Source organism: Micropterus dolomieu, linkage group LG07 (genome assembly GCF_021292245.1).
Source record: "Micropterus dolomieu isolate WLL.071019.BEF.003 ecotype Adirondacks linkage group LG07, ASM2129224v1, whole genome shotgun sequence".
NCBI classification, from domain to species: domain Eukaryota; kingdom Metazoa; phylum Chordata; class Actinopteri; order Centrarchiformes; family Centrarchidae; genus Micropterus; species Micropterus dolomieu.
Window position 1 is genome coordinate 11186921 of NC_060156.1, and position 26723 is coordinate 11213643.

At 40.2% G+C, this 26723-nt stretch overlaps 2 protein-coding genes across 10 annotated transcripts in view; one reads left to right on the forward strand and one right to left on the reverse strand.

Moving 5' to 3' along the window:
* Positions 1-160: 160 nt before the first annotated feature.
* si:dkeyp-118h9.7 (sacsin) lies at positions 161-21437 on the forward strand. Its single transcript, XM_046053656.1, has 8 exons — positions 161-437; positions 1041-1086; positions 2196-2283; positions 3733-3844; positions 6584-6730; positions 6841-8272; positions 9682-9770; positions 9881-21437. The coding sequence occupies exons 2-8, from the start codon at positions 1058-1060 to the stop codon at positions 20863-20865; spliced, it is 12882 nt and encodes a 4293-aa protein (XP_045909612.1). The 5' UTR covers positions 161-437; positions 1041-1057; the 3' UTR covers positions 20866-21437.
* A 1163-nt stretch (positions 21438-22600) lies between these two features.
* Positions 22601-26723, reverse strand: part of dip2a (disco-interacting protein 2 homolog A) — an 83418-nt gene continuing 79295 nt past the window's right edge. For all 9 annotated transcript variants that reach the window (XM_046053665.1, XM_046053658.1, XM_046053657.1 and 6 more), the window contains 6 exons: positions 26438-26499; positions 26293-26350; positions 26110-26184; positions 25481-25655; positions 25198-25321; positions 22601-24982 (listed from right to left, as the gene is read on the reverse strand). In XM_046053665.1, the coding sequence (XP_045909621.1) occupies positions 24730-24982; positions 25198-25321; positions 25481-25655; positions 26110-26184; positions 26293-26350; positions 26438-26499 (747 nt within the window). In that variant the 3' untranslated portion in view covers positions 22601-24729. The remainder of the gene's footprint in view (positions 24983-25197; positions 25322-25480; positions 25656-26109; positions 26185-26292; positions 26351-26437; positions 26500-26723) is intronic.

Here is a 26723-nt window from a genome sequence, read left to right on the forward strand (position 1 = left end):
GTGTGGTCTTCTGATGTTGTCCATTGGTTGTTTCTGAACCATTTGTTTGTGTGTTGTCTGTTTTTACGTGTTCTCTGTGTTTTTATATATATGTCCCAATGACGGCCTATAGTCCATTTTCGTGGATGCGGTGTTGTCATGATTAAAGGGCTATTTGAGGGGCAGACCTTATCTTCCTCACAACAGTTTCGTTTCATTGGCGATGGCAGCAGAAACCATTCTTGTTGACCTAAGTTTCGTTTCATACCGTGGCACGGTGGAAAACAAGAGAAACGAGACAGAATTTGGCTGGAAACCATGTGTACCGTTGGGGTTGGACCATATAGTCTATGGGTTGGACCTCACAGTCCTTTATAAAGAGCACAACTGATGTAACTTCATTACTTTGAACTTGGCAACTGCGGAGCTGCTGCAGCCCCTCCACTAACATGAGTGAGGTACTGTGATTTTATTAATGTGTAATTATTAGCATCTTTGTCAGCATCTCTGAGCAAATTATTATCATTTTTATTTACAATGTGTTAGGGAAAGAAGAATTTATTCCTTTATTTAATTGTTCAATTTGTCTTTTTTATTATGTTTATATTTTTTTACTCTTATTTTTCATATATCTCTGAATTGATTAATTTGTGTATTTGTTGTGTTGTATATACATTATTTACCGTCTAGAACATGGTATCAATTACCTGTTTCCGGTTTTGTGGGTTTTCCAGAAAGCTCCATAAACCTGCTTTGTGAAACTGCCATCAGTTTTACCTGTGTTTACAAATCATACTGATATAAACAAATTTTAAATATAATCAGAAAACTTTGACTTAGTTCTCACCTAGTGTCAGTCTGTGTAATAAAATTAGTTTACAGCTGTGCATCTGCAGTCCAGGTCTGACCATACATGTCTTAACCATGCTCTTAGTTTTCACATGGCCAAACAGAGTAGTGTAAGTAAACAATGAATACAGAGTGTAATACATGAGTTTGATGTGGATTAAAGGAGGTTTGTTCTGCAATGCTTTTGTCACAATACTCTGACTCTCTAACAGAAACCAACCCTGGAAGGATGAGTCAGAAGGCAAAGAAAAAAACTCGGTGAGTTGCGCCGTTATCTGTTTTCACTTTCATGTGCTGACTGATGACAGTAAAAGGTGAACCACCAATAAGAGTACATGCTCTTTTGACCAAAATTGTGCACCGAAGCAATATTTGTTACTGACATTGATTTCTTAAAAAATGTATTAAATCAGTACCCAGCCAGAGGACTGCCTAGTTATTTTTTTTGTTTTGTTTTGCATATAGTGTTTCGCCTTATCGAAAATAACATCAGATTAAATTCAACTTTAAAATGGTGGTTCTTAATTGTGGACCTTCATAAACACCATACATCATATAGTATGTACATGCTTGTTAGTCACCATATCATAGTCATCACTGACGTTTGGCATGGTGAGAGCAATGTGCAATGGCACTTATCAAGGCTAAGTACTGTTATCTTGTACGCTTCATCTGGCTATAAGGTCCAAATACAGCAATTACTTCACCATTGGTTGAGATTTCACCTTTTTTCCTGAGTATAGATCAATTCTGTAAATTATCATTATTATTAAATATCATGCATCAGTAATTAGAGATCATGTTGCTGTTATGGTGACTACGTTTGTACTGTATGTCAGACCTGTCTTGCGAACAAATCAAGAACATTATACAGACTTGCATTTACCTGACAGTGTTCATCCTGCAGATAAGGTTTGATCAATATAAACAAATATCTACACATTAATGAATGATTAATTTAAACAATTAGCATAGCTCATATTTATAGTGTTCCTGTTAAGTGAGGGCAACTGCTGTGTGTTGGTGTAGAAATACAGTATTTAGCAGTTATTGCTTGATTAATACAGTGAGCTTATTTGCAAAACTGATTATGCACAATAACAATTCGTGACAATGTAATAATCACTTACAAACTCTTATTCATAAGATTTTTATCAGTCTTATCACACGCATCTTTATTGATTCACGTATACTTGTGAACATTATAGCTCTGAATCCATTTTATTGTCCAACAAGATAACAACAGGTCTACTTTAAAGTAAAGCACTTTATTGCTAAACATATAAGTCAAATACATGTGCTAACTGCTTCAGGAGGACCCACCCTGTGTTGTAACTGTTACTCTTTAATCATCCTGCTTTGTTTAGAGCGGCCTTCGGGGCAACAGCACCGCCCTTCATTGACTACCTGAAAGATATTCTCCGACGATATCCAGATGGTGGACAAATATTGAAGGTTGGTACAATGATTTGTCAGAGACTGTTTATAACACTTACTTTATTTAATATTTAATATTTTCTAATTGATACATAACCTAGATCTTACTTTTACACAACTCAATTTTGGAAGTCTATTTCTTTTGGCATAATCAGCATGGTTAAAGCTAAATATTAAGGTCACACTCAGGAATGTAGCAGTTGTTCAATTGCCAATCTATTGAAGTTTTATTTTGCAATAAGTTAGATCTGTTTGATTTGCTTTAATTGCTGTTTGTGCCCCTTGTCCAGAAGTCTTTATTGCATTGCAGCCTATTTAAATTCATGGTCCAAATCTTCCTGCTACATACTGTATTTGATATCAGCTTTGATATAATGTCCATGGGATTTTCAATTAGTCAACTTTCTGCTGAAATCAAACTTTTTTGGTATTTCATTGAGCTGGATTCAGTTGTTTCTAAACAGATAACACATAAATTATGTACCTACTCCATCAACGAAGCTTAATGGGGAAAAATGTACAAAATGTATTTTTCTACCACAAAATACTGGTTTTCATAATTTGTTGCAAAGCACATTTCCGTGTGCCTTTTTCACAGCAGACATTTTGACTAGTCATAGAAAGTGTTACTAATTAGAGTAATGATGGCTCTGTTGTATTCGAGTGTCATGACATTGTGACAGTCAGCCCACAGGCACAATACCAGGACCCTGAAACTGAAGCATCTAAATGGAATTCAACCTTCTTTAATGTTAAAGATCACCAGTTCTTTTCCTGCAATAACAAGTCAAAATGTCTTCTGTTAAAATGTACAACACAGGGTTGTATAATGAGATGAATTATACTGGATTGTGAAATCAGGCTTAATTTAGTCATGCACTGGTGTTCTGCATTTGACAATTCACTGAGTACACTGATTGTACTGAGTATGCTGCAGTACAATTGAATACTACTACAAACTAAAGCCTCCAATATTACTATAGAGTAGAATCTGCAGTGTTCATTTCGTACACTGTAGTCCCAAGAGTCTAACTGACCATGTGAGGGAAATTCCTCTGATAATCGTGTTTCCAAAACACATAGATGTTCCTTATGTTATAATATTACAGTATATAAGTTATTGTGAAACTGAATACAAAAAAGCTCATTGTAAAAAAGTTTAGCTTAAGTTTGCGGCAGGTTTTAGGCACTCTCAGGAGAAGTTTGTCAACTGACCTGAGCGAACAGGTGGATGTATAAGGATGAAGCAGCTCAGATAAATATTGACTCTTGTTTGCAAACAATACAAGGTCTATGAGGATTCAAATTTTGTCTTATCTGGTAGAACTGATATTTCCACAACAACAAACATATAAAGTAGCTCCAGCTTGACACAGTGGCGGTGGTGCAGAGAAACGTAGGAATCCTTGAGACTTAGCTTTGGTCTCCCAAACTCTACTAATGTTTATTGTGTTTATTTGTGAACAGGAGCTGATTCAAAATGCAGATGATGCTAAAGCCACAGAAGTGGTTTTCATCCATGATGAGAGAAGCTATGGGACTGAGAGCCTTTGGACTGATGAACTGGGAGAATACCAAGGTATGCAGGATGTTCAAAGAATAAGTGTTCTAGGATAGGTGTCAACATCAGTCCTGACTCCTGATGTATTTTTCAACAAAAAATACATGTAAAAAAATGATAAATAGAGCAAACAGGAGGTAGCCTGATAACACAGTTTGTTAGCGTCCTGGAATAAAGGTCCAGTACTCAGATTTCAGCCCTGGTCGCTACTTTTAGGAGTTTGGATGTTCTGCTTGTTTTCTTGTGGGTTACAGCCCAACGTCCAGTGTGGTTGGCCAAAAAGGTGTGTATGTTGCGTTTTTTGTTATTACTACAAATTCTTATTTTTTTATCTTGACAATAACAGGCTGTTTTCTGGCAAGCAAACACAAACTTTGTTCTTATGATTAGCCCCTTAACGCCGATTGTCGCAAATTCGCATCACACTCTTCCTTTCTGACTGCAGCTGAGATAGCGTATGTATTCCCCCATTGCCTGTTTGCACATATTCAATACGTACCTGGGAACCTTTTCCAAGCACTGGTTTCTCGTTTATGCCTGTTGTCGGTAATTTGCATCATACCAAATTTTTATATAATTTTTTATTGTAAATAAATTCAGGCATCAAGGGGCGGACTGGGACAAATATTAAGCCCTGGCACTGTAGCCACACCAGCCCACAGTACCACACTCACGCATCCCCACCCACAGACACACACATTATCTACTTACAGTTGGTGAAATAATATAAGCAGTACCATATGTAACAATTTAAACATTTAATGTAAGTGACTAGCAAAAAATGCTTAGGCTGCTACTTTTTAAAGAGCACGTTTATAACAAATTTACACATACAGTAAAAACTACTACTGTAGAGTTAATTACAAACCCAAAGCAGTTTGTGTGTCACTGTTTTCTTCCTACCTCTACCACCCTCCTCCCTGTCTCTGCTAGGCCTACAGTAGCATCCTTCCTCACTGCACTGCTAGTATAAGACCAGGGATCTCAGGCTGTACTGATTTCAGCAACATCATAGTTCATGAACACAGTACAGGATGTAAACATTGCAGCAAAATGTTTTCTCACTAACTGATCTCAACATTGGAATACACATATAATTATATATAGTTATATAGTATTTATAGCAGTAGTAATACTTGTGTGTGTTTATTTGTGTGTACCAACAGATTTTTACATTTTTAAATCCTGTATGATACACAATTATTTGTGAATTAAAATAAAAGTATGCTAAAAAGTGTGTGTGTGAGTGTGTGAGTGACACACATGCACAGGTTCCTCCTATCTAGAGAAAGAAATGAAGAAACTGGCTTGACTCTGCTGCTGCAGCTGAGCTGTCTGGTCCAGCAACATTCTAGTTTTAAATAGATGTACAGAACAAAAGTAAGCTAATGGCTTATTACACCTCATCTATTGTATATGAGTGCCTTTAATAGAAGCCTATGTTCCACCCTACCTAAAGATTTGTTACATACTGTAGCCTATGTATGCATGTAATTAATGTTATATTTTAACATATGACTAGCTAGCCTACTTGTGTTCAAAGTTAAGTTCACTACAAATGTATACAGTAGTAGATTGCTTTAAGTTTTTGATGTGTTAGATTGTATTGCAGGTAGCCTACAACAGTCTGTTTACCCTAAATCCCACCATATCTGCTGATAATTCAATCATGCGATTAGGTAACAGTCTAGCTAACCCTTGTAACCAATTATCACAAAGTAATGACATTTTAAAATAGGCTACTGTCAGAAAACACTGGAGCTAAGTGGCAGAAGTAGCGTGAAAATGACTAGAGCAAAGTTACCTGTTTTCTTTTTACCTCAACGACACTATTGTTCTCCACTGCAGCTTCCGCAGCTGAATGGAACACTTTCCAGTTCGGTTGATTTGAAGCATTTGGCAGCTTCGGACTTAAGGTTTCATTTTGTAATATTTAGGAGGCTCTGTCGACAAAAATACAATACAATTTCCATAATTGAGTTCTCAGTGGTGTATAAAGACATAATGAATCGTTGTGTTTTTCTTACCTTAGAATGAGACATTTCTATCTACATACACAGCGGGTTCTCTTACATGGACGCCTCCATGTTTCTACAGTAGCCCAAATGGACAAACAGCTTTACAGAGCGAGTATTTAGGGGTTGTATCAGAACAGGTTTACATGGTTTAATTTGACTGCCTGGAGGATAACTAGTGTTGGGAAGGGAGAGGAGAGGTGTGTGCTGCAGCTCAGTGTTTTTCCACTGGTGTTTTTGAGTATCCGCTTGGCAAGTGTCATATGAGGCGCATTTAGCTTTCATCCCTGGGACGTCACAGGGATGAAAGGGAAATGGCTGGACTACAAACAAGCTGTTTTCAAGCAGTCCAGAGCAGTGTTTTCTGTGGGAGATGGGAACTCCTTTTGTGCTGGACTTTGGGCTTTTTCACTTTACATGCACAAAAAAGGTATATAACTCAATAAAGTAGAGGGAAAAGGCCAAAAAGCATAATAGCATAATACCACCTCTTTAAGGCAGTTTCTGCAATATATGTCACTCACGGTGACATAAAAAGGCCCTAACATTACTAAAAAATTACCAAAAGAAAGTGTACCTACTTAAATCAGTTTACAATATTGAGACGATCTGGCAGAAATGTCTGTCATGTCTGCTGCATTTCTATAAGCAGTTATAGAGAGACCGCACAGATTTAATAATGAACACAAGGATGCAAAAACCTAATGTCACAGGCATGTAACTTTTATTTGTTTTTGCAAAGGTCCTGCTCTCTACGCCTACAACAATGCAGCGTTCACTAAAGACGACTGGGAAGGAATTCAGATGGCAGGGAGGAGTGTCAAGCGCAATGACCCAGACAAAGTGGGGAGGTTTGGAATCGGCTTCAACTCTGTTTACCACATAACAGGTGAAACTATGTACTTTTATCACACATATACCTAATGGTCTCAGTGTTAGTCTTTACGGAACATGTGTAGTAAAGTAATGGGGAAAAACTCTGTTTCACTTTATTCACAGATGTACCAAGTATATTCAGTTCAGGGCACCTTGGCTTCATGGACCCCCAAGAAAAAATATTTGGAGAAAGAAATGGAGGTTTTTGGTGGCATTTGGATGATCTAGAAGACCAAAAAGCACTACTGACTATGCATGATCAGTTTCAACCCTTTCGAGATATAGTTTCACTTGCAAGCAGACAAGAGTGGTCAAAAGTCATCACAGAGGATCAGCACTTTGATGGGACAATTTTCAGATTCCCCTTGCGCAACAAGGCATCAGATATTTCAGATAATCTGTACGACTCTGATAAGGTGGTGGAGCTTTTTGATAGCTTCATTGCAGATGCAGACTTAAGCCTCCTGTTCCTCAAAAATGTCACCTCTGTGTCTTTGGTACATATCAACGTACATGGCGACGTTAACACCAGACTTGAAGTGAAATCCTCAGTCCCAACAGAGGTCATTTTGGAGTCAGAAGACGAGTCAATTATTAAGGGTTCAACAAGGTTCAAATTGATAACCCTCAACTCAGAAGACCACAAAGAAACAAAGTGGCTTGTGACAACATGTACCATGAAAGAAGGCAATGTAGAAAATCTTGATTCACTCGCAAAAAAGTTGAGCTTTTTCCCTCAAGTTGACTTAGCATTCCCTTGTGGTGAGAAGAGGGACTGTAGTGAGAGCAGACTGAGCTGCTTTCTCCCCCTCCCAAACAATGAATCCAACAAGACAGGACTCCCAGTTTATGTCAACGCATGCTTTGGCCTCACAGACAACAGAAGACACATCAAGTGGCAAGAGGAAGACCAGAAACATGACGAGCATGCTGTGTGGAATGAATTGCTGATGAAGGAAGTGCTCCCACAGGCATACCTAATGATCATTCAGGATGCTATCCAACTTGCCCAAGAATCTTTTCTGCCTGCCTCTTCCGTGTACGATCTGTGGCCAGATATCGCCCAGATAAAGCACAAAGACAAGTGGTATGCTGTTGCTCTGGATGTTTTTCATCACTTATTTAGACAGAATGTGGCTGTCCTGTCTCTTGCCAAAGATGAAAAAAAGTTTGTCACTCCATCAGAAGCTGTGTTCCCCTGTAATGGTCCAACAGGCCCTGACGTACTGGCCGCTATTAAAAGGACTTTGGTGTCCTGCGGAGAAAATCTGGTAACTTTACCAGATAGTGTGGCAAAAGCTATAAGTGAGGCCTATCCAAACCTCAATGCTCTAAAACATGTAACTCCAACTTTCCTAAGGGGAATTCTCCGCAGGATTGGTGTGCACATGATCTCCAATGATGACAAACTCTGTCTTTTGGAGTACATTTTGAGTGATGGAAAATACAGAGACCTTGAGGGTCTTCAGCTGCTTCCATTCAATGATGGCTCTTTCAGGTCTTTCACAGACAGAGAAGAGGACACTGCTTTAATTGACAGCAATGAATTTCCAAGGTATGGTTTTAATTTTGGGCTTTATTCTCTAGATAAAAATATATTGTTGCTAATGAAATGTCTATTATTAGAAGTGAAGAGTATGTGGTTATAAATGTAGTTTGTATCATTTGGGGCTTACATTCATAGTTTGTCAATTGGTCTGGTTTCTGTTGTTTAACACTTTGTTGTAAACAAGCAAAACAATCACTGTTACCTTCACTATTGCTATAATCACTATGGACCAACCAATGTGGTGTGTAGCTTGAGTCAGCTATAGGCTAAAAGCAACAACTTGAACATTAAATAAATGTTGATTGGATGGATAAGGATCACTTGTTTGAAACTAAAGGTTTTGGTATTCTAGCCGCATACAATGATGTTGAATCTCTGTGCTTGAAGATATGTTTTTGAGGAGGATATTCTTTACTAATGTCAATGATGTAGCTGTAGTTATTAACATTAATAATGTAGCTTATGGAGTAAAACATTAACATTTGGTCAATTTTGAACTCAACCACCTTGGCCACTAGGGGACAGGGTAACAGACTCTAAACACAATATTAACATATATCCCGAAATTAATTTATTTCGGTGAACATGTTAGCAAACGGCTGCCTTTCCTCTCATCTAAGAGACCAATAGCAACATAAGCATTCATTTAGAGTTCTGTTTGTATACTCTATATCTAGGTCTGTTTTGGTCACTCTTAACTGCAGAGGGAGTCATCTGGCTCTTATCTTGTCGCTAAATGCTCCTATGTGTTACTACAGCTACAGCTCGAAAAGGGGTTAATGAGAGAATTGAAACTGATTCAGAACTGTTAAGGTGTAGCCCATCAAACAAAAACAATGAGCTGATGCTAAAGTACTCTATACAACTAAGGGGAGCAGCAAAGATAGGTATGTGATTGTGTGGGTTTGTCATTACAAGTGACCTCTTTCACATTAAACATTTCATTGGATCCATTGTTAATATTCAACATCGATTAGTGCAACTTCAACTATGTCATGATAAGGTTTGAAACTGTAGATGTGGGCCCACATCCCAATCTCAAAAGCTCAGATTACATACATGGCATCTTTCATTCATTCAGCAACCATATTATTTGTTCCAGACAATAGACAACACCACAGATGTGGCTCAAAGTTTTGGATGAACATCTGCAGGATGTCCATTATTAACAATTAACAGTTATTTACTGTAATTTGCAGCAACTACTGCACTAGTGAACTCGTTGACAGTTGTTCCACAGATCCAATTTTAGGATTATTAGTACTGATCAGCTCACACTTGTTTGCTTCTGTATATTATTTTGTTTGTGTTGGATTAGATTACATCTATTTTTACTTTGGCCACTCATTGTGCACAAAAAGTATATGCAAATGTCTTTGTTACACGCACATTAAACAAACATGTCCTTTGTGCAGAGCCTTGCTACCATGCTGCAAACACCTCTTCATCCCAGAAGATCTCAGTCCAGCCTGCAGTATCCACCTGAAAGAACTGGCCAGGAAAAGTAAGAATGCCATTTTATAGAGTACAGTGATTTAAAAGTTGTTGTCTACATGTGTTCATGCTACATATACATATATTTATGTATACATTTTTCAAAAATCAATTTTTCAGAATTATTCAAGGTCATCAACATTGATGCAGACCAGGTGGCTGAATATACGAGGAGGTATTTGCCACAGGACTGGAGGCAGATGAGGACAAGGCTTGTTACCTGGGACATCAGCAAGAGTCAACATCCACCTTTAGACTGGCTCCAGGAATTCTGGAAATTTCTCAACACTCATTTCAAAGAGTTAAGTAATTTCACTGGAATGCCATTAATACCAGTCAGTACCATGTCTGTCAGTCAGCCTGTATCACTAGCAAGAATACAGAAGAACACAACCCTCATTTTTCAGAAGAGCAAGCAGATGAACTTGCCAGAACAAATAGCTCAGTTGGTGAACAAAGTCGGCGGCACAGTGGTGAATGGAAACGATTGGCTCAAGCATGAAGACCTAGACTCTTATGTGCTGTGCCCATCTCCAATGAGTGTCGTGAAAGTCTTGATGAATTTAGATTCTCAGGATCTCATCAGAGAACTCAAGACTGCCTCTCACAATGCACGAGAAGAACTGAAAGATTATCTCTCTCGTCTGGATTCTCTCTCAGTCAGTCAGAAAGATTTACTCTCAAAGTTGCCCCTGTTTCAAACCATGAAAGGATCCTGTGTTGCAGCTCAATCAAAACAGGCTGTCCTTCTAATTTCTGGTCTAACAGTACCAACAGAGTTCCCAATGCCTGATTCAGTTGTGCAGTGTGCCACTGAGGCTGATCGCAGGCTGTTACAGCTGCTCAAAGTTAAACTCTTAGACACAGCTGAAGCAGCAAATCTCCTCATTGACTGTATTGAGAGGGGAGCTTACAGAAAAGAAGACACTGAGAAAATCATGACTTGGATTTTACAGCATGGTAATATCCTTTTCTCCCAAAATCAGACCTTGAAACGCAGATGTAGGAACTTGAGGTTCATTGATGTGAATGGAGAGCTGAAAAAGACCTCAAGCTTTTTTGATCCAAGAATTCAAACTTTTAAAGTCATCTTTGAGTGTGATTTCTTCCCCCCACCTTTATACACTCACACACCACAGATGCTTAAAAGCCTAACAGATCTGGGATTGCTAAATAAAGAAACAGATGTGTCACCTGAGCACTTGTTGCATGTCGCCACACGGATTGATAAACTGCATGTTAACTCTCAAACTGAGGCTCTCAATAGAGCTCAGGTGCTCTTGAAAATGCTGGATACTAATGATCTACTGTCAAAGTTTTCTCATGAGCAGCTTGATCGCCTTAAAATGCTAAAATGGGTACCATGTGCTGAACCCGGTGATGACAAAAAGCACTGCAATGACAAATCTCAGAAGAGTTGTTTCTTCTGTCCAAATGAAATAAGACATTCTAAGTACAAGAACATTGTTGGGCATGTAATGCCTCTGGTGGGAGAGTTCAGTGACAAAGTTAGCAACAAACTTGGTCTCAAGCAGTTACCCCCGCCTGAAAAAGTGATTGAGAATTTGAAAGTCTTGAAATCAAAAGCACAGAAAATGGTAGATCCTGATACAAATGTGGATTTCAAAACAAAGTTGTATAGCATTTACAAACACATGCAGGACCACATCTCTGAATTTGCAACAATGATAAACAAGGACACACGTTGGCTGTGGAGCCACAACCAGTTTGTTTCACCACAGGATCTGGTTCTAGATTACCCACGTAATCTAGATCTGAGCTCTTACATTGGGAAGGTGCCAAATGAATTTCTGCCATACAAGAGGTTGCTCCAGGAGTTCGGCCTGAGAACATTGCTTTCAGATGAAGAAATTGTTGGCATTCTTCATTCTATCCAGCAAACCATTGAAGGAAGGCAACAGCCATTTGCAAGTTCATCTGAGATAAAAGTGTCAATAGAAATTCTAAACTGGCTGTGGAGAGAGAAGAAGACAATTCAGGATGACATCCCAGTGCCAGTCCTCATAGAGGGTGAACAATATACCCTTAAACCGCTGTCAACAGCAGTCTTCTGTGACGTAAGCAAAAATGGTTTGAAAGAGCTTAAGTACAGTCAGGAGGAAATTCATGTCATACATGAGGAAATCCCAAAAGCAACAGCTGAATGGCTTAACATCAGATTTCTCAGTACCCACATCCTCGCTCCAGAGTTAGTGGGAATAGAACAGTGTGGACAGTCTGAACCAATAACGACGAGGATTAAAAACATTCTTAAAGAGTATGATGAAGAAAGTGACATCTTCAAAGAGCTCATTCAAAATGCAGAGGATGCTGGGGCAGAGGCCTGTAAATTCTTGGTGGATTTCAGAGTGCACAAAGACCCCCCTGAAAGTCTCATTGACCCTGACATGAACCTTTGTCAGGGACCATGTCTTTGGGCATTTAATAATGAGCAGTTCACAGCTTCGGATTGGGAAAATATTGTCAGAGTTGGCGCTGCCTCAAAGGAAAACAAGGTAGAAAAAATTGGAAAGTTTGGACTTGGATTCAATACTGTGTATCATGTGACAGATGTTCCTTCTATCCTCAGTGGCAACAATCTTCTCATACTAGATCCAAATGTAACTCACCTTAAGAAGCACATCAAACATAAAACAAATCCTGGAATCAAGCTGGATCTCTCTCAGCAGCGACTTTTTCACTGGTTTCCTGGTCAGTTTGGACCATATGAACGCATTTTTGATTGCAATTTCACCAGACAAAGTCTCCCTGAACCCTATCCGGGAACTCTGATCAAACTACCTTTCCGAACTGAAGAAGAGGCTCTCAAGTCAGAAATAAGCACAAAGGTGTACCACAAACACAATATCATCACTTTTCAAGAGCACTTTACTGAGAATTCACAAACTCACCTGCTGTTTCTGAAGAACATCAATACATTATCTCTACAAAGTATATCAAGCGATGTATCAACTCCGCCAAGACATGACGAAATAGAAACCATCCTCACTGTCTCCAAGACCACTCTGAGTACAATGAGGATTCCTGATGAAACCACTGCATCAAAGCAGCATCAAGCTGAGAAATCGCTGATAAAACTTGATGGAAAATGCAAAGAGGTCATTGACTGCTGCACAGTCCACATTGTCCAAATAACCAGTCAGCAGTCTGGTCTATCTGAAGTCCAGTCCTGGCTCCTGTACAACTGCTTTGGTACACATCAGTCTTTGAAAATGGCCCTTCAGGAAAACAAGCAAGCCAAGTTCTCTTTGCCTATTGGGGGGATTGCTGTGCCTTTACAAAATGATCCAGACACTGGGAAACTGGCCTCATTACAAACAGATCTTGTTGGACAGGCATTTTGCTTCCTTCCTCTTTCCATTCAAACAGGTCTTCCAGTCAATGTAAATGGAACATTTGCTGTGACGAGCAACCGAAAAGGTCTATGGGAGAGTGGAGTGAAACATGACTGGAACAAAGCCCTTCTTCAGGATCCTGTTGTGACAGCATATGTTACTGCTCTCTTAGTACTCAAGAACATGTCTGAAAACAATCAACTGGAAGCATACTGTTATCACAACTTTTGGCCCAATAGAGGGAAAGTGAGTGAAACTTTCAAGCCTTTGGTGGATGCCTTCTACTCTACCATCGCCGAGCACTCCATTGGCCCAGAGCTCTTTAGTGATGGAGAACATTGGTGCTCAATGGACAATGCCATATTTCTACATGAGAGTATTGAGGAGGCTAAAGACATCCATGAACTTGCAGTGCAGGTATGCAAGAAACAGGCAAAAGCACCCAACCATGTTGTTCCTCTTCCACTGTGGTTGAGAAATAGCTTCAAACAGGCTGGCCTGGAAAACGCTTTACGCAACAGAACATGGAACTGGGAGAAGTTTTACCAAGAAGCAGTGTTTAACAACCTTGATACCCTGGACCCTAAGAGTAGGGATACTCTTGTGCTGCACGCTATTGACCTTAATATCAAAGAAATTGACTCCCTACTGGTCCACTATCCATGCATCCCCACAACAGACGGGCAGCTCCAGTATATCAAGAAACTTGTGAATCCATCAGGAAAAGTGGCCTGTCTTTTTGAAACAGATGAGGGACGCTTGCTTGGTGGTACCAAAAATGACTTTTGCTCCCCCAAAAGGATTCAGCGCTTGTTGGAACTTGGAATGGCAAATGATCATCTCCCATTGGAAGACATCACAGAGAAAGCAGCCACAATAACCAAAACCTGGAGCACTGACAAAAAGAAAGCATACGGGCATTTGAAGTGTCTTCTTGAACTCTTGAAAAATCATATGTTTGACGAAGACTCGCCCTCCTGGGAAACACTGAAGATGACAGAATTTCTCCCAGCATTTTCCCCCGGTGATACAAAAATGGAAAGAAATGCAACACTTAGAAGGCCCACTGATATTTTTAGTGACAAATGTTCCCTGCTCGTTAACATGACACAACCTGTGCTGGATCATACCAATCTGAAAATACACAACACTGATCAAGTCCTGCAAATTCTGGGAGTTCATGACAGTCCAAGGCCTGAGACAGTGTTTCAGCAGTTGCAAGAAGCATGTGAGCAATCTCAGTCTATTGACAGATCCATGCTTCACAAAATAGCATGCGAATGCTACAGGTTTCTGGATCATTGGCTCAGTGATTTTGGGGATTCCACTTTCATTTCACAGATGGCAAATTCATTCCCATTCGTTCTTGTTGGCAATACATTTGTAAATGTGAAGCGTGTAGCAGAAAATGGGCAATTTGAAGCAAAACCCTATCTCTATGTACTTCCACCTGCCTTCACTTGTTTCAGGGGGCTCTGGGAAAGTGTAGGTGTTGAAAAACATTTTACAATCAGTCAGTATCAAACAGTACTCCGGGAATTGCACTCTCAACATGGTAACACGCCCCTGCCAAAGAGTGATCTATCAATTTGCCTCACAATTTTAAACAAAGGGATGTATGAGGCTAAAGAGAAAACAATGGGTGACTGTCTGATACCCAATGAACATGGTGTTTTACAACCTGCGAGTAAGATGTTTTACAATGACAGCCCATGGATGCCAGTTGCTTCAGGTGTTACATTATGCCACGAGAATATCCCACGTGTTGCGGCTCGCCACTTTGGAATCAAAACAACGAGGCATCATAGTCTGCAAAACCATGTAGTTGAGAACATTTCACCATTTGCTTTTCAGTTTCAACAGCAGGAGCAACTAACCGTTCGAATTAAAAACATAATATCAGCATATCCATCAAAGAAGGATATCCTTAAAGAGCTTATCCAAAATGCTGATGATGCAGAGGCAACAGAAATTCACTTTGTTTGGGATAAACGACAGCATGGCAAAGAAAAAACATTTGGGAAGAAATGGAACCATCTGCAGGGTCCAGCACTATGTGTGTTCAACAACAAAGTGTTTTCTGATTCTGACCTGGCTGGCATTCAACAGCTGGGAGAAGGAGGAAAGCACAACTCTCCAGGGAAGATAGGAAAATACGGAGTGGGATTCAACTCTGTTTACCATCTCACTGATTGTCCCTCAATCCTCACTGGAGATGAATTACTCTGCATTTCTGATCCCAACCAAAAATACATTGAAAGTCATTCAGACAAGCCGCCAACTGGCACTGGCTATAAACTAGCTGACGCTTTCAAGAACATGTACATGGATGTCTACAAATCCTTTCTTCCTGACAAATTTCCTCTTAAAGAGGGCACTATGTTCAGATTACCTCTAAGGATGGGTGCCATGGCAAACACATCTAAAATATCACAACAGGGAGTCACTGACCATGACATGAACGAACTTTGCTCTGCCCTCTCTGAAGACCCAGAAGGACTAATTCTGTTTCTGAAAAACATTTGCAAAATAAACGTCCACGAAATCAGTGAACATTCAGGGAAACTCAATACCATATTTGTGGTTGAAAAAAGCATACCAGAGACAAGCAAAGAAGGAAGAGATGCTTTTGTAAAACTTCAACAAAATGCACTTCAATCTGGCAAAACAGTAACACCACACAAGGCCATTTATGGAACCAAGATTTCAACCTCAGATAAAAGACAAAGTAAATGGATCATTGCAGAACAGTTTGGCTCATTCAAAAACAGTGGCAAAAGAGAAATGACACTTTCAGACAAACTTCCCCTAGCAGCCATAGCAGCACCTTTGAGCTCAAAGATATTGAAGAATTCAGATCTGGCAATATCCAGCCACAAGGATTTTATTGGAGAAGCCTTCTGTTCTCTTCCTTTGCCAGGGAAAACTGGACTGCCAGTGCATGTCAATGCAAACTTTGAGGTAGATTCTGCCAGGAGAAGCCTATGGAAAGAAGATGGGCAAAGTCAAAAATCTGACTGGAATGAATCTTTGAAACTAAATGTCATTGCTCCACTGTATGCCGATCTCCTTCAGTACATCAGCCGTAACATTCCTGATAAGAAGGTCCCTCTTGCACATATTGAGTCATACTTAAGATCCTCGTACTTGTGTTTTTGGCCAACTGTGACCAAAGATGTTGGTCAAGACTGGCATGAAATGGTACATGAGGTATACAGATCAATCAAAGAAAAAGGCCTTAATGTGATTCCAGTGTTGAGGAGTTCAGTGCGTCGAATTGCAGACCGAGAATTTAAGGAGTACTCTTTTGACTGGTGTAATGTGAGAGAAACTGAATCAACTAAGGCACCCTACCTCACACAGTCAGTAAGTGACGAGATAAATCCCATTTTGGAAGATCTTGGAATGACATTGGTTCCTTTTTCCATGGAAATGCAAAAAGTTTGGAAAAGTTTCAAATCAGCTGGTGTCAAAATGAAAGATGTGAATCCGTCAACTGTGCAGGCTTTCCTGAGAGAAAAACCCATCAATGACCCAACCCAAACAGATCAGGATTTGCCCCTGCCCATAACTGCCACTCTGATCAGAGATGAAAAAAGATGTTCAAAGCTTTTGACTTTCTGCTTAAAAGAGTTCACCTTGAAAAATTTCACCAAGAATGATTCCAGTTCAGTCAACGGGCTCCCTCTTCTTCTCACAAGAGATAAAGTTTTGAGAGTGTTTAACTCCAAATCTCCCAAGCTGATATCAGGATATGACAGTTTGTTCTTTGGAAATGAGGACAAATTTGCAGATTATCAGACCAACAGAGACCACATTCATGTTCTACAAACATTCAACCTTGTCAAAAGTTTGACAGTTCCCTGTGCAGCAGAATATCTGAAGCCATTAATTCATCAGCATCTTCTTCAGGACTGTGAGGTTGATCCACACAGTGGTCTTCATGTCCCAAACGAGACAATGTTGAAGTGGTTGAAATCACTTTGGAAGTTCTTAACAAGTCAAATTAAACCTGCTACATCTGGTGGTGATGAACAAAGTCTGACAGTAAGGGATGTGCAGCAGATCTTCAGCGACTGCTGCATTTTACCTGTTGTGTGTCCAAGGTTAAACAACAAGTCCTTTCTGCAAACACTGAAAGACATGCCAAGTGTGATTCAGTTTTCCTTAGAAAGGGACATATCAGGCATCCTCTTTAAACTTGGTTTCATGAAGCTTGACAGTGTATTCTTCTCTGAGATACATGTAGACAGACAGGAACGTTTACTTCTACATCCTGAACTTATGGATGTGAATGACACAAGCTCTGTGTTGGACCAGGTCTACAACATTAACCACTCAGAGTTTTCCCAGCTTTCCATTGGTGAGATGAAAGAGCTTCAGTGTTTCCTGCAGTCTGGAGTATCTAAGTCCAAAGACAAACAAGGGTACGAGAGGAAGCTCAAATCCTTACCATTATTTGAAACAATACATGGTAACCGAGTGAGGATTAATGGACCTAAAGAGGTATTTATCCTCAACACCGAATATTCAATAACATTTCCAGATTTGTTCAACCTGCCTGACGGCAACAGCATTTTTCTCAAAAACAATTCAGAGAACTACAGTCTGTCAGAAACATTGAACATCAAAATCCTGACTGATATAGAATATTTCATGAAGTTCATTCTGCCTGTTGTGCACAAACTTACAGAGACGCAGATGCTTCACTGCCTCAGACTGTTACTGCATTTGAATTATTTTCAGTATAAGGACAAAATCATCACCTCAATGAAGACAGTGAAACTGATTCGCAGTTCTCAAGGCAGATTGGAGACGGCATCATATTACTTTGATGAGAGTGTCGAGCTATACAAGAAAATGTTGCCCCAAGAGAGATTTGTGCCTAAGAGATTTTGGACTGCGTTGTGTGAAGGAGATATACTAACAACAAATTACCTAAAAGAGTTACTCAGAGAACTTGGAATGAATCACGTTGTGTCAAAAGATGACATAATCAAGTTTGCACACCAGTTAGAATTGGAAGCAAAAGGAAACTTTAAATTTGAAGACCTGAAACTGAAATCATCAACACTTTTCCAAGCAGCCTTGTCAAAAGACAAAAATAAAGAGGAAAAGTTGCTGGAGAGCATAGCTGACATTAAGTTCATTTTTCCTGTGAAAATTCAAAAAGAACTGAGCAACTATCACCAACCATTTGCTGTTGAGAGAACTGCTGTTAAAATCAGAGGATCTTTGATAGAAAGCGATTCTAAGCATCAAGAACTGATCTGGTCTTCAATGCCAATTATACATCTACCAGTTTATAAGTCACCGAAGCTCCTACAAATGATGAAAGATGCAGGAGCTCATGAACAACCACCTCCACACTGTGTAACCAGTAACATGAGCAACATCTGTCAGTCGCCCTGTAAAACTGACCAGTTGATCAAAACCCGTGCTGATGTGTTTCGAAGTTCGTATGCCTACCTGCAAGCAAACGGGTTTGAAGGCCAACCACTGGCTGGTCTTCCTGTTGTGTTGGTTGAAAAAGACACAGAACTTGTGAGGACTGATGAAGCGTCTCTTTCACTCCCCTGTGACCGTGACTTCAGACCATATTTGTACACAATTTCTCCGCAGGATGTCATCTTCGCAGAGTTCCTAAAGAAAATTGGTGTAAAGGACAAACCTACTGCAGTGCAGTATTGTAATGTTCTGACTGCAGTTTATGCCGATTCCTATGATAAACCACAACTAAACCCAAACCAACAGAAAACTGTGAAACGTGCTGTTCAGCAGTTTTTTCAGTTAATCAAAGGGAAGGAGGGAAAACAGTCTCTTCTTGATGATGTACAGACTTTGCATCTTCCTGCTGTAGATGGTAAATTATACCCCTCATGCGAACTCTACTACAATGACACAGTGTTTGAGACCAGTAGGTTAGAAGAAGCACTGAAGAACAAGTTCCTGTTGCTTGAGAAACTCAGTGAATGTCATTTGGGCAGCGACATCTATGAGCATCATCGGTTGCTGCAATTGCTGCCTCAGAAATTACAACCTAAAATGTTGTCTCAAATCACTGAAGAGAAACTAGTGGAAGTACACATGCAGCTTTGTGAGTTTGAGTCTGACTGTGAATTTAGTGGATGGTTTGACAAACATCTGTCCTCAGCAGCGTTTACACACGGACTAATTTGTCTTATCAGAGAGCAGTCTCATGGAGAAATAACACAAAATGATGCTGCTGACATGTGCAAGAAGACATTTGGCAGTATTGAGATTGTTTGCTGCAAAAGCCTGAAAACGAAGCTCTGGCTGGATAACCAGCCACTACACAAAACTGCCACTGAAACTGATGTTTTTGTCAAACGAGAGCAACAAGGTTGCATCTTTTACTTAAAACACAACGATGACATGGCTCATAAGGTGATAAATGAAGTCAATATGACATTGACAAAGGAGATTAATGCTCTTTTAGGTCACAGAATTGCATCAATTCACCTCCCAGTCCTCGGACAACTTCTCACGTGTGACAGTCTGCAAGACGTTCAGAAAGCTCTGGCTAAGAATGGGATCCATGACAGTGCTGAAACTGAAAGCTTGCTCCTCAATCCACCACCCCCTGGGACAGATATTCCAGAAGAATGGCATGATTCCTTAGACATGAACATCCTCAATAACTTTGAAGAAGGGGAATATGTTGGCTACAGCATCAACAACAAGTACATCTATGCAGTTATTGTTGAAGAACTCCCTGGGTACTCTGGACAATATTCTCGGAGATACAAAATTGAAATTGGAGAAGAGGAGCCAATTGAAGTCAGTTGTGTTGACCTGTATCAGTTTAAAAGACAAAAGAAGTCAGAACCGGAAAGGAGGACTTGCACATCTGCTGAAGCTTCTTGCATGGAGCTGGAGCCACTAGCTGGATCTGTGCCACATTCTTCCCAAGGACCAACTACAAGCTCCTCATCTACACGATCCTCCCCGGCCTCTATTGACGAAGCTAAAAGGGAAATTGACAAATGTTTGGCAGAGATCTGGACTCTTCCTAAGGAGGAGAGGCATAAAGCCATCAAGCGACTGTACCTAAGATGGCATCCTGACAAAAACCCTGACTGCCAATCTCTCGCCACTGAGGCATTCAAATACTTGCAGAATCAAATTGCAGAGCTCAGCAAAGGCAAAACTGCAAGTTCATCCTCTCCAAGGGGAAATTCAAATTTCAGCTACTCAGATTTCAGCGACTTCTATGAGAAATGGAATCAGGAGGCCAGGCATCACAGATATGGTCGAGAGAGATTCTCCAGAGGCCACCATTCCTACAACTTCTGGACCCATAATGAAAATGTCCCGAAGCCAAACAGAGAGGAGGCCCAGCGCTGGTGTAGACAGGCGCGCTGTGATCTCGATGCAGCTTACAATGAAGCTGGTGGGGGGAGCACAGAGTGGTGTCTGTTCAAAGTCCACCAAGCAGTGGAAAAGTCTCTCATAGCTGCAGGGTATAAAAGACATGGTCAACGTCCCCCCGGTAGCTCCATTTCAGGCATGGCTGCAAAGGTTTCCCTCTACAATCTCCAACTGACAGTTCTGCCTCAAATTGTGGAAAATCTGAAGATGCTGGGAGTGGACGCCAAAAAGACTCAGTATCCCAACTACCACCCGCCTCCCCACATTCCAAATGGATGGTTCAAATCAGAGAATGAAATGTTAGCACTGACCGGGGCAACTGAGCTTCTCACTAAAATAGAGGCATATCTGAATTAGGGATTCAAGACAAACACAACATGGAGACAGATCACATTGACAGAGTCAGTTTAAGATTTTAGAAAAACAATCTATAAATCGCTTTGTGAATTTGTTCTGATGTTAATATCAAAGTATTTTTTGCAATGTTGTAGACATTTATAACAACTGAGGACCAGTATAATAACTGCATGACTTAAGCATGAAAATTAAAATATGAAGGTTTTTTTGCAATGTTGTTTCATTTATAACTACTCACTGAGGATCAATATATACATTGTACCACTTTGTTTAACTTGTAACTTTTTTTGCAATGTTGTAAACATTTATGATTACTCACTCAAAATCAACATAACCACTGTATGACTTTGTTATGGTTTGTTATCATTTATAACTACTCACTGAGGACCAATATAATCACTGTGTATGACCTTGTTGTGGTTTGTTATCATTGATAACTACTTACTGAGGATCAATATAATCACTGTATGACCTTTTTATGGTTTGTTATCATTATAGTTACTCACTGAGGACCAATATAATCACAGTATGACGTTGTTATAATTTTTGCTCAATATACTGAAAAAGACGAATCCATTGCTTGTTTTTGTTTTCTTATTGGGTTGCAACTACCCTTTGTTTGAATGAGATTTTTGCAATAGTGTATTATGCTAAATCTGTAGGTTGGCGTATCATTTTTCAAATCACTAAAATATTAATACTAGGAGATATTGCTGATGTTCACAACATAAATGTATTAATGAAGGGGATAATCATTTCATTTACTAGAAAAAAAAGTATAATTATCATGTATTTTTGTAAGGTTAATGTAATGTTATTTAAGACTAACACCCCACACAGTGCTCCCACTCCTCCTCCAATCCTCCCTCCTTTAAAACAGTCCAACAGTCTAAGACTAAGTAGACCTATATACAGAACAGTTGTAAACAAACAATATTTATTAAATAGGGTAAGTGAATATTAACTCAACTGAGTCTGTGCTTTAACTGGTTGTCTGATGATCCAGCGTCTCCTCTACTGACAAACTTAAGCACAGCACCTGTAAATTATAGATAACAATAATATGAATTTCATCATAGGCCCATTAAAACGGACTCCTTCAGATTTCCTTTTATACATTTTCAAATATAACATATTAATGCAGTTACAGGTAGTTTTCCACTTGCCAAAACGCAATTGCAACTACCTTATTACTGCAAGGTTAGTTGATTTCATTCATGAGGGTTTTATTTGACTGATAATATCCCACTCAGTCATTTGTACTGGACACATAGTGTGTTCCTGGTGTTTACTTTCCATGTCTTAAGACAAATCAGCATCCACTGCAGCAGTAGCTATAAGAGAGTGAAACCTTTGTAATTTTAACAAAGTTGAACAACATTTACTTTGTGAGCAAAGAAAAACTACAGCTCCCATGAAACAACTAAATACGTTAACGTAACTTGGTTTCAACCATATTCATAAATGTCACCAACGCTCTATTCTGAAGTAATTTTATCTAGTCGTAATCTCTGCTGTCTATAAACTTTTACAGTATCCAGTCCTCTGTCCTGCTTTTTTTACTAACATGTCTGAGAAAACCGTGACTCCACGACTCACTGGAGGACTCGTTCCATGGTTTTTACCATACAGTCTGTGGTTTTTACAAGAGGCTTGGAAGCTTGAACTGATGCAACTACTTAAAATATTCTTACAGGACAGGACACCAAGATGTTCAGTGATGTGAAGACAAACATTTCAAGTTAAAAGTACTTTTTATTCATTAAGAAATCAGGTTATGAAAATAATGACAACTAACCATATCAGACAAATGTATCTTTCTATATGTCAACAACAAAAGTTTGCTCCAGAGGATGTGACACCTCAGCAGTCAGCAGAGCGTAACTGTCTTCTCCTTGTGCTCGGAGTGTGCTTCGTCTCATCCTGGAAGTGGCCAGTTCCCGCTGTTCTTTCATACTAAAAAAATGTTTGCAAGGCTTTGCATGTCTCCTCCCAATGTCCACACATGACAATACATTTCAAATAAGTTTGTTTGTGAGGGAGAAGTTCACATATAAACCACATTCAGTCTTTATGTGTTATGCTTCCTGTCGTCTCCTCAATCAATTAATAATTTACACAAAACCTGTACATACTTACAGCAGGCTCGGGGCCTGTTTCTGAAGGGATGTGCACAGAGAAGCAACATACAGTGAAGTGAATCTTTACAAAGTCAATGTGATAAGGTGGGAGGTTAAGGTGTTACACGCATATTAGACACTTGCCTCATACAGTACATGCGACATTTTTCAACTCTCATTCAACCTTATGGCATTCGAAATGAGGCTGTGACATTCTGCATCAAATCCATACCAACTACAAGTTCTTCCAGTATGTTGTTATAAAACACACACTGAACACAACTGACAATAGGGACAGACATTATCAAAAATATTTACGGAGCATGTGTGTGTTTGTAATGGCTGATGTCAGGATCAAGTATATTCATCTTAGCTGAAAAAGATGAAAGACTTTGGGTGCAAGAAGAGCAGGATTTACAATACCAACCTCCCTCTGCATGTTCCCTGCCTATCCAACAGCTGATAAACTTCACAAAATGTAGCTGAACAGGAGCTGGGATAGGAACAGGCATCTAAAAAACAAAACACTTAAGGCTTAATTCATATCATTTGGTACGCTGCTAATAGTAAGCAACGATTATATCTCATGACTTGGATTGATCGGCACTTACTGTCTGCAGTCATTCAGAGCAACATCTTTCACATCACTCATATTGCATTTTGTTCAGCTAAAACAATAACTATATTACACATTTTCGATTTAAAAAAAGAACGAGTCAAATCACAACATTACTTCTACACGTTTTTGTTACCGACACTACAAACTGAAGGACTACTGCTGGAAACAGCAACAAAAAACAAGTACTGCCCCTCCTTCAACACCACAGCTGTGTGCTTCTTTGTTGATGCAATAACATGATCTGAATAGAGCTGGAGCACATAAAATCAGGGATCGCTTTACAGCTGCAACGATTATTCGATTAATTGAGTAGTGGTCATCTACTGAATTAATCACCAACTAATTTAATGAATATTTTTGGGTTGTAGACAAAACAGGACACTCGAGGATGTGAACTTGGGCTTTGGGACACACTGATTGACATTTTATAGCCCAAACAACTATCGATTAATCGAGAAAATAATTGACAGATTAATTGACAATGTACATAATAGTTAGTTGCAGCCCAGTTCACTTTGGGGCGCAGCCGTAATCTGAAGAGAAGCTCCCACAGATTTAATGACAGAGATTAGAGACTTCTATGGAAAATATTTGACCTGCAGTGGCAGAGGAGGCGAACGTGAAACATATTAGGGTTTGTTTGATTAGGGTACTGGCGTCAGTCCTGTTCTATGGCACGTGTGTGGCAAACACAACTAACATTCATCATTTTGGAGACTGACAAAGTAAATTATGTTAATGGCACAGTGTAGGATTATACCTTAACCACCTGCTGTACTGCTATCGGGTGTACTGGGTTTAAGGAGTCAGACACTATCGTACATACAAAACGCACTTCAACAAAACCAAAACGCCCTTTAAAACATTTGTTGAGGCAAGAAATTACAGGGAGAAACAGACATGAGGTTTGTGTCAATCTTATTTCTCTTGGAATTTCTCTCCATTTTGCTGTGAAATTTTGCATCCGAGTTTCTTTCATATTTCCACTCTGTGAGCTGAAAGAAGAGGCCAGCTCGCTGTCTTTCAACAGAAGCCGCACTGACACCGGGCCCCACATTTACTGTCCTGCTGTCTCCTGTTGTGTGATGAGCCACATGGAGGGGTAACCCTCCTGCAGCAGGGCCCTCACATGTTGTAAGCCACATATATGGGGTCCAGCTGGTCAGCCAGGAATCCGTCTCTGAGGTGCATGCGTTGCTTCTCCCCTCGAGAGTTGATGGGGATGACGCCAGGGTCCACCACCACCACCACCCCTACGATGAGGTAGTGCTCCTCCAGGACAACGTTGGTGACCAGAGCAACCAGGTCCAGGGCCTCCTGCTCAGACCCCTCCAGCTCCACAACCACCACAAGGAGGTTGGTCCAAGTGAACACCGCACTGGAGGGAGGAGAAAGTGGTGGATGCATGGAGGGAAGGAAAGAAGGAAAGGAAGACAAATGGTGAGGAAAAGGAGGTGAGCATGAGGGTGAAGACAGAAGTCGGTAATCAGAATTCATGTTGCTCAACTTTATTTCAAATATGGACAAACGTCTGACTACATAATGAACCATTCGAAATGATTGGTAATAAAGTAGTGATCTATAATTTCTCACCATTCAGCTATGCTCTTGTGAGAACGGATAACAGAGGTCTCGATGTCAATTGGGTGATACCTCATTCCCCTCAGCTCCAGAGTCTCATCAAGAGAGCCCACCACGTAGAGGGCGTCATGGCGCTCTGAGAAACACAAATACACACACAATCGCAGATTTGACAGTGTGTATCAGATAAGTTAAAGAAATCAAGTTTTATGGTGATGTTAGAGAGAAATGCAGGGGGTAGAACAGATCTTTAAATATCTGTCTTTAAATTAGGGCGAGCACTGATGATTCTCACCTCCACTGGCATCAGTGAGCTCAGTGCGCCGCAGAAAGCCCAGGTAGCCCGTCCTCGCCCACACAGTCTGGGTGTCGCCGAAGCTGAGCTTTGTGTTGAAGTGGTCCGCATGCAACGCCTCCTCACCATACACTGTGTAGTAGCCTGTGGCATTGTGAGGACTGCTCACCCAGACCTATGACACACACAATAATGACAATTGATAACTGTTACACTGAAGATCTTATACATGTGTCAGTATTTTGATCAAAGTTACAGATCTAGTATATGAAAATATTGAACATCTATATACAAGGAGAATTAAGGTACTGACTGGCTTTCATTTCCTGTTTGTGGGTTACTGTATGATGAGTCCAATAAATAGGATTGTATTACTCTTAAGAACAGGTTATGCCAGTTATGCAGCCAAACAAACTGGCTCTTCCCTGGAGGAACCAGGTTGTTCTAATCTCTTACGTCCCCAGTTACAGTGATTTGGTGTCTTGTTTATATGACGTTTAAGAGATCAGTTTACTGCAGAAAGCCGACCTGGTAACTTCAGTGTATGTAAACACTTGATTGTGGTTCATAACCAGGTGGAACAGGTGACGGTGAAGAAAGTATGCTCTGCAAAACTCAGATGACGTTACCTCTCCCAGGTGGGAGTCTCCCAGGGGTCCTTTAGTCTCTGTGTTGGCAATGATCACCTTCACTCCAGGGAGGATCTACAACAGCAGACAGCCACATCTCAAATAATTATGAGAGCTTGAGAAAAGCAGCATGAAGTCACAGTTGTCTGTAGTGTTTTAGTGCATGTTTACATGAGGACGTACCTTCCCGGACTCCATCAGTGGCAAGCTGTGCGGAGACCCTCTCTCTACCAGGCGAACCCTGAAAAATATGCAAATAAAAAGGACAAAATCAGTAATTTAATCCCTTCTAGCCTGTGGTCTACGTAGCTGCAGTGGCGCCCCCTACCTATCATGTCGCAGAGCTCTCATGTCCACATAAACAGTGGTGGGGTCTGGTCCAGCTGTGCCCTGGTGAAAAACAAGCAGGGTGGGACATGAGTCAGTAATGTAACTCTTCCAGCCCTGATGTCAAAGCTGTATGCTGCCTGAGTGGAGGGGAAGTGGAAGCTGCTTATGATACAACTGTTGACAAAGCGGCGGGGGGGGGGGGGGGCGGCCAGAAGCTAACTAGCCAGGCTACGACAGTTAGGTTTTTTGTCACACATACTTTAAGTACCTGCAGAGTAAAATGA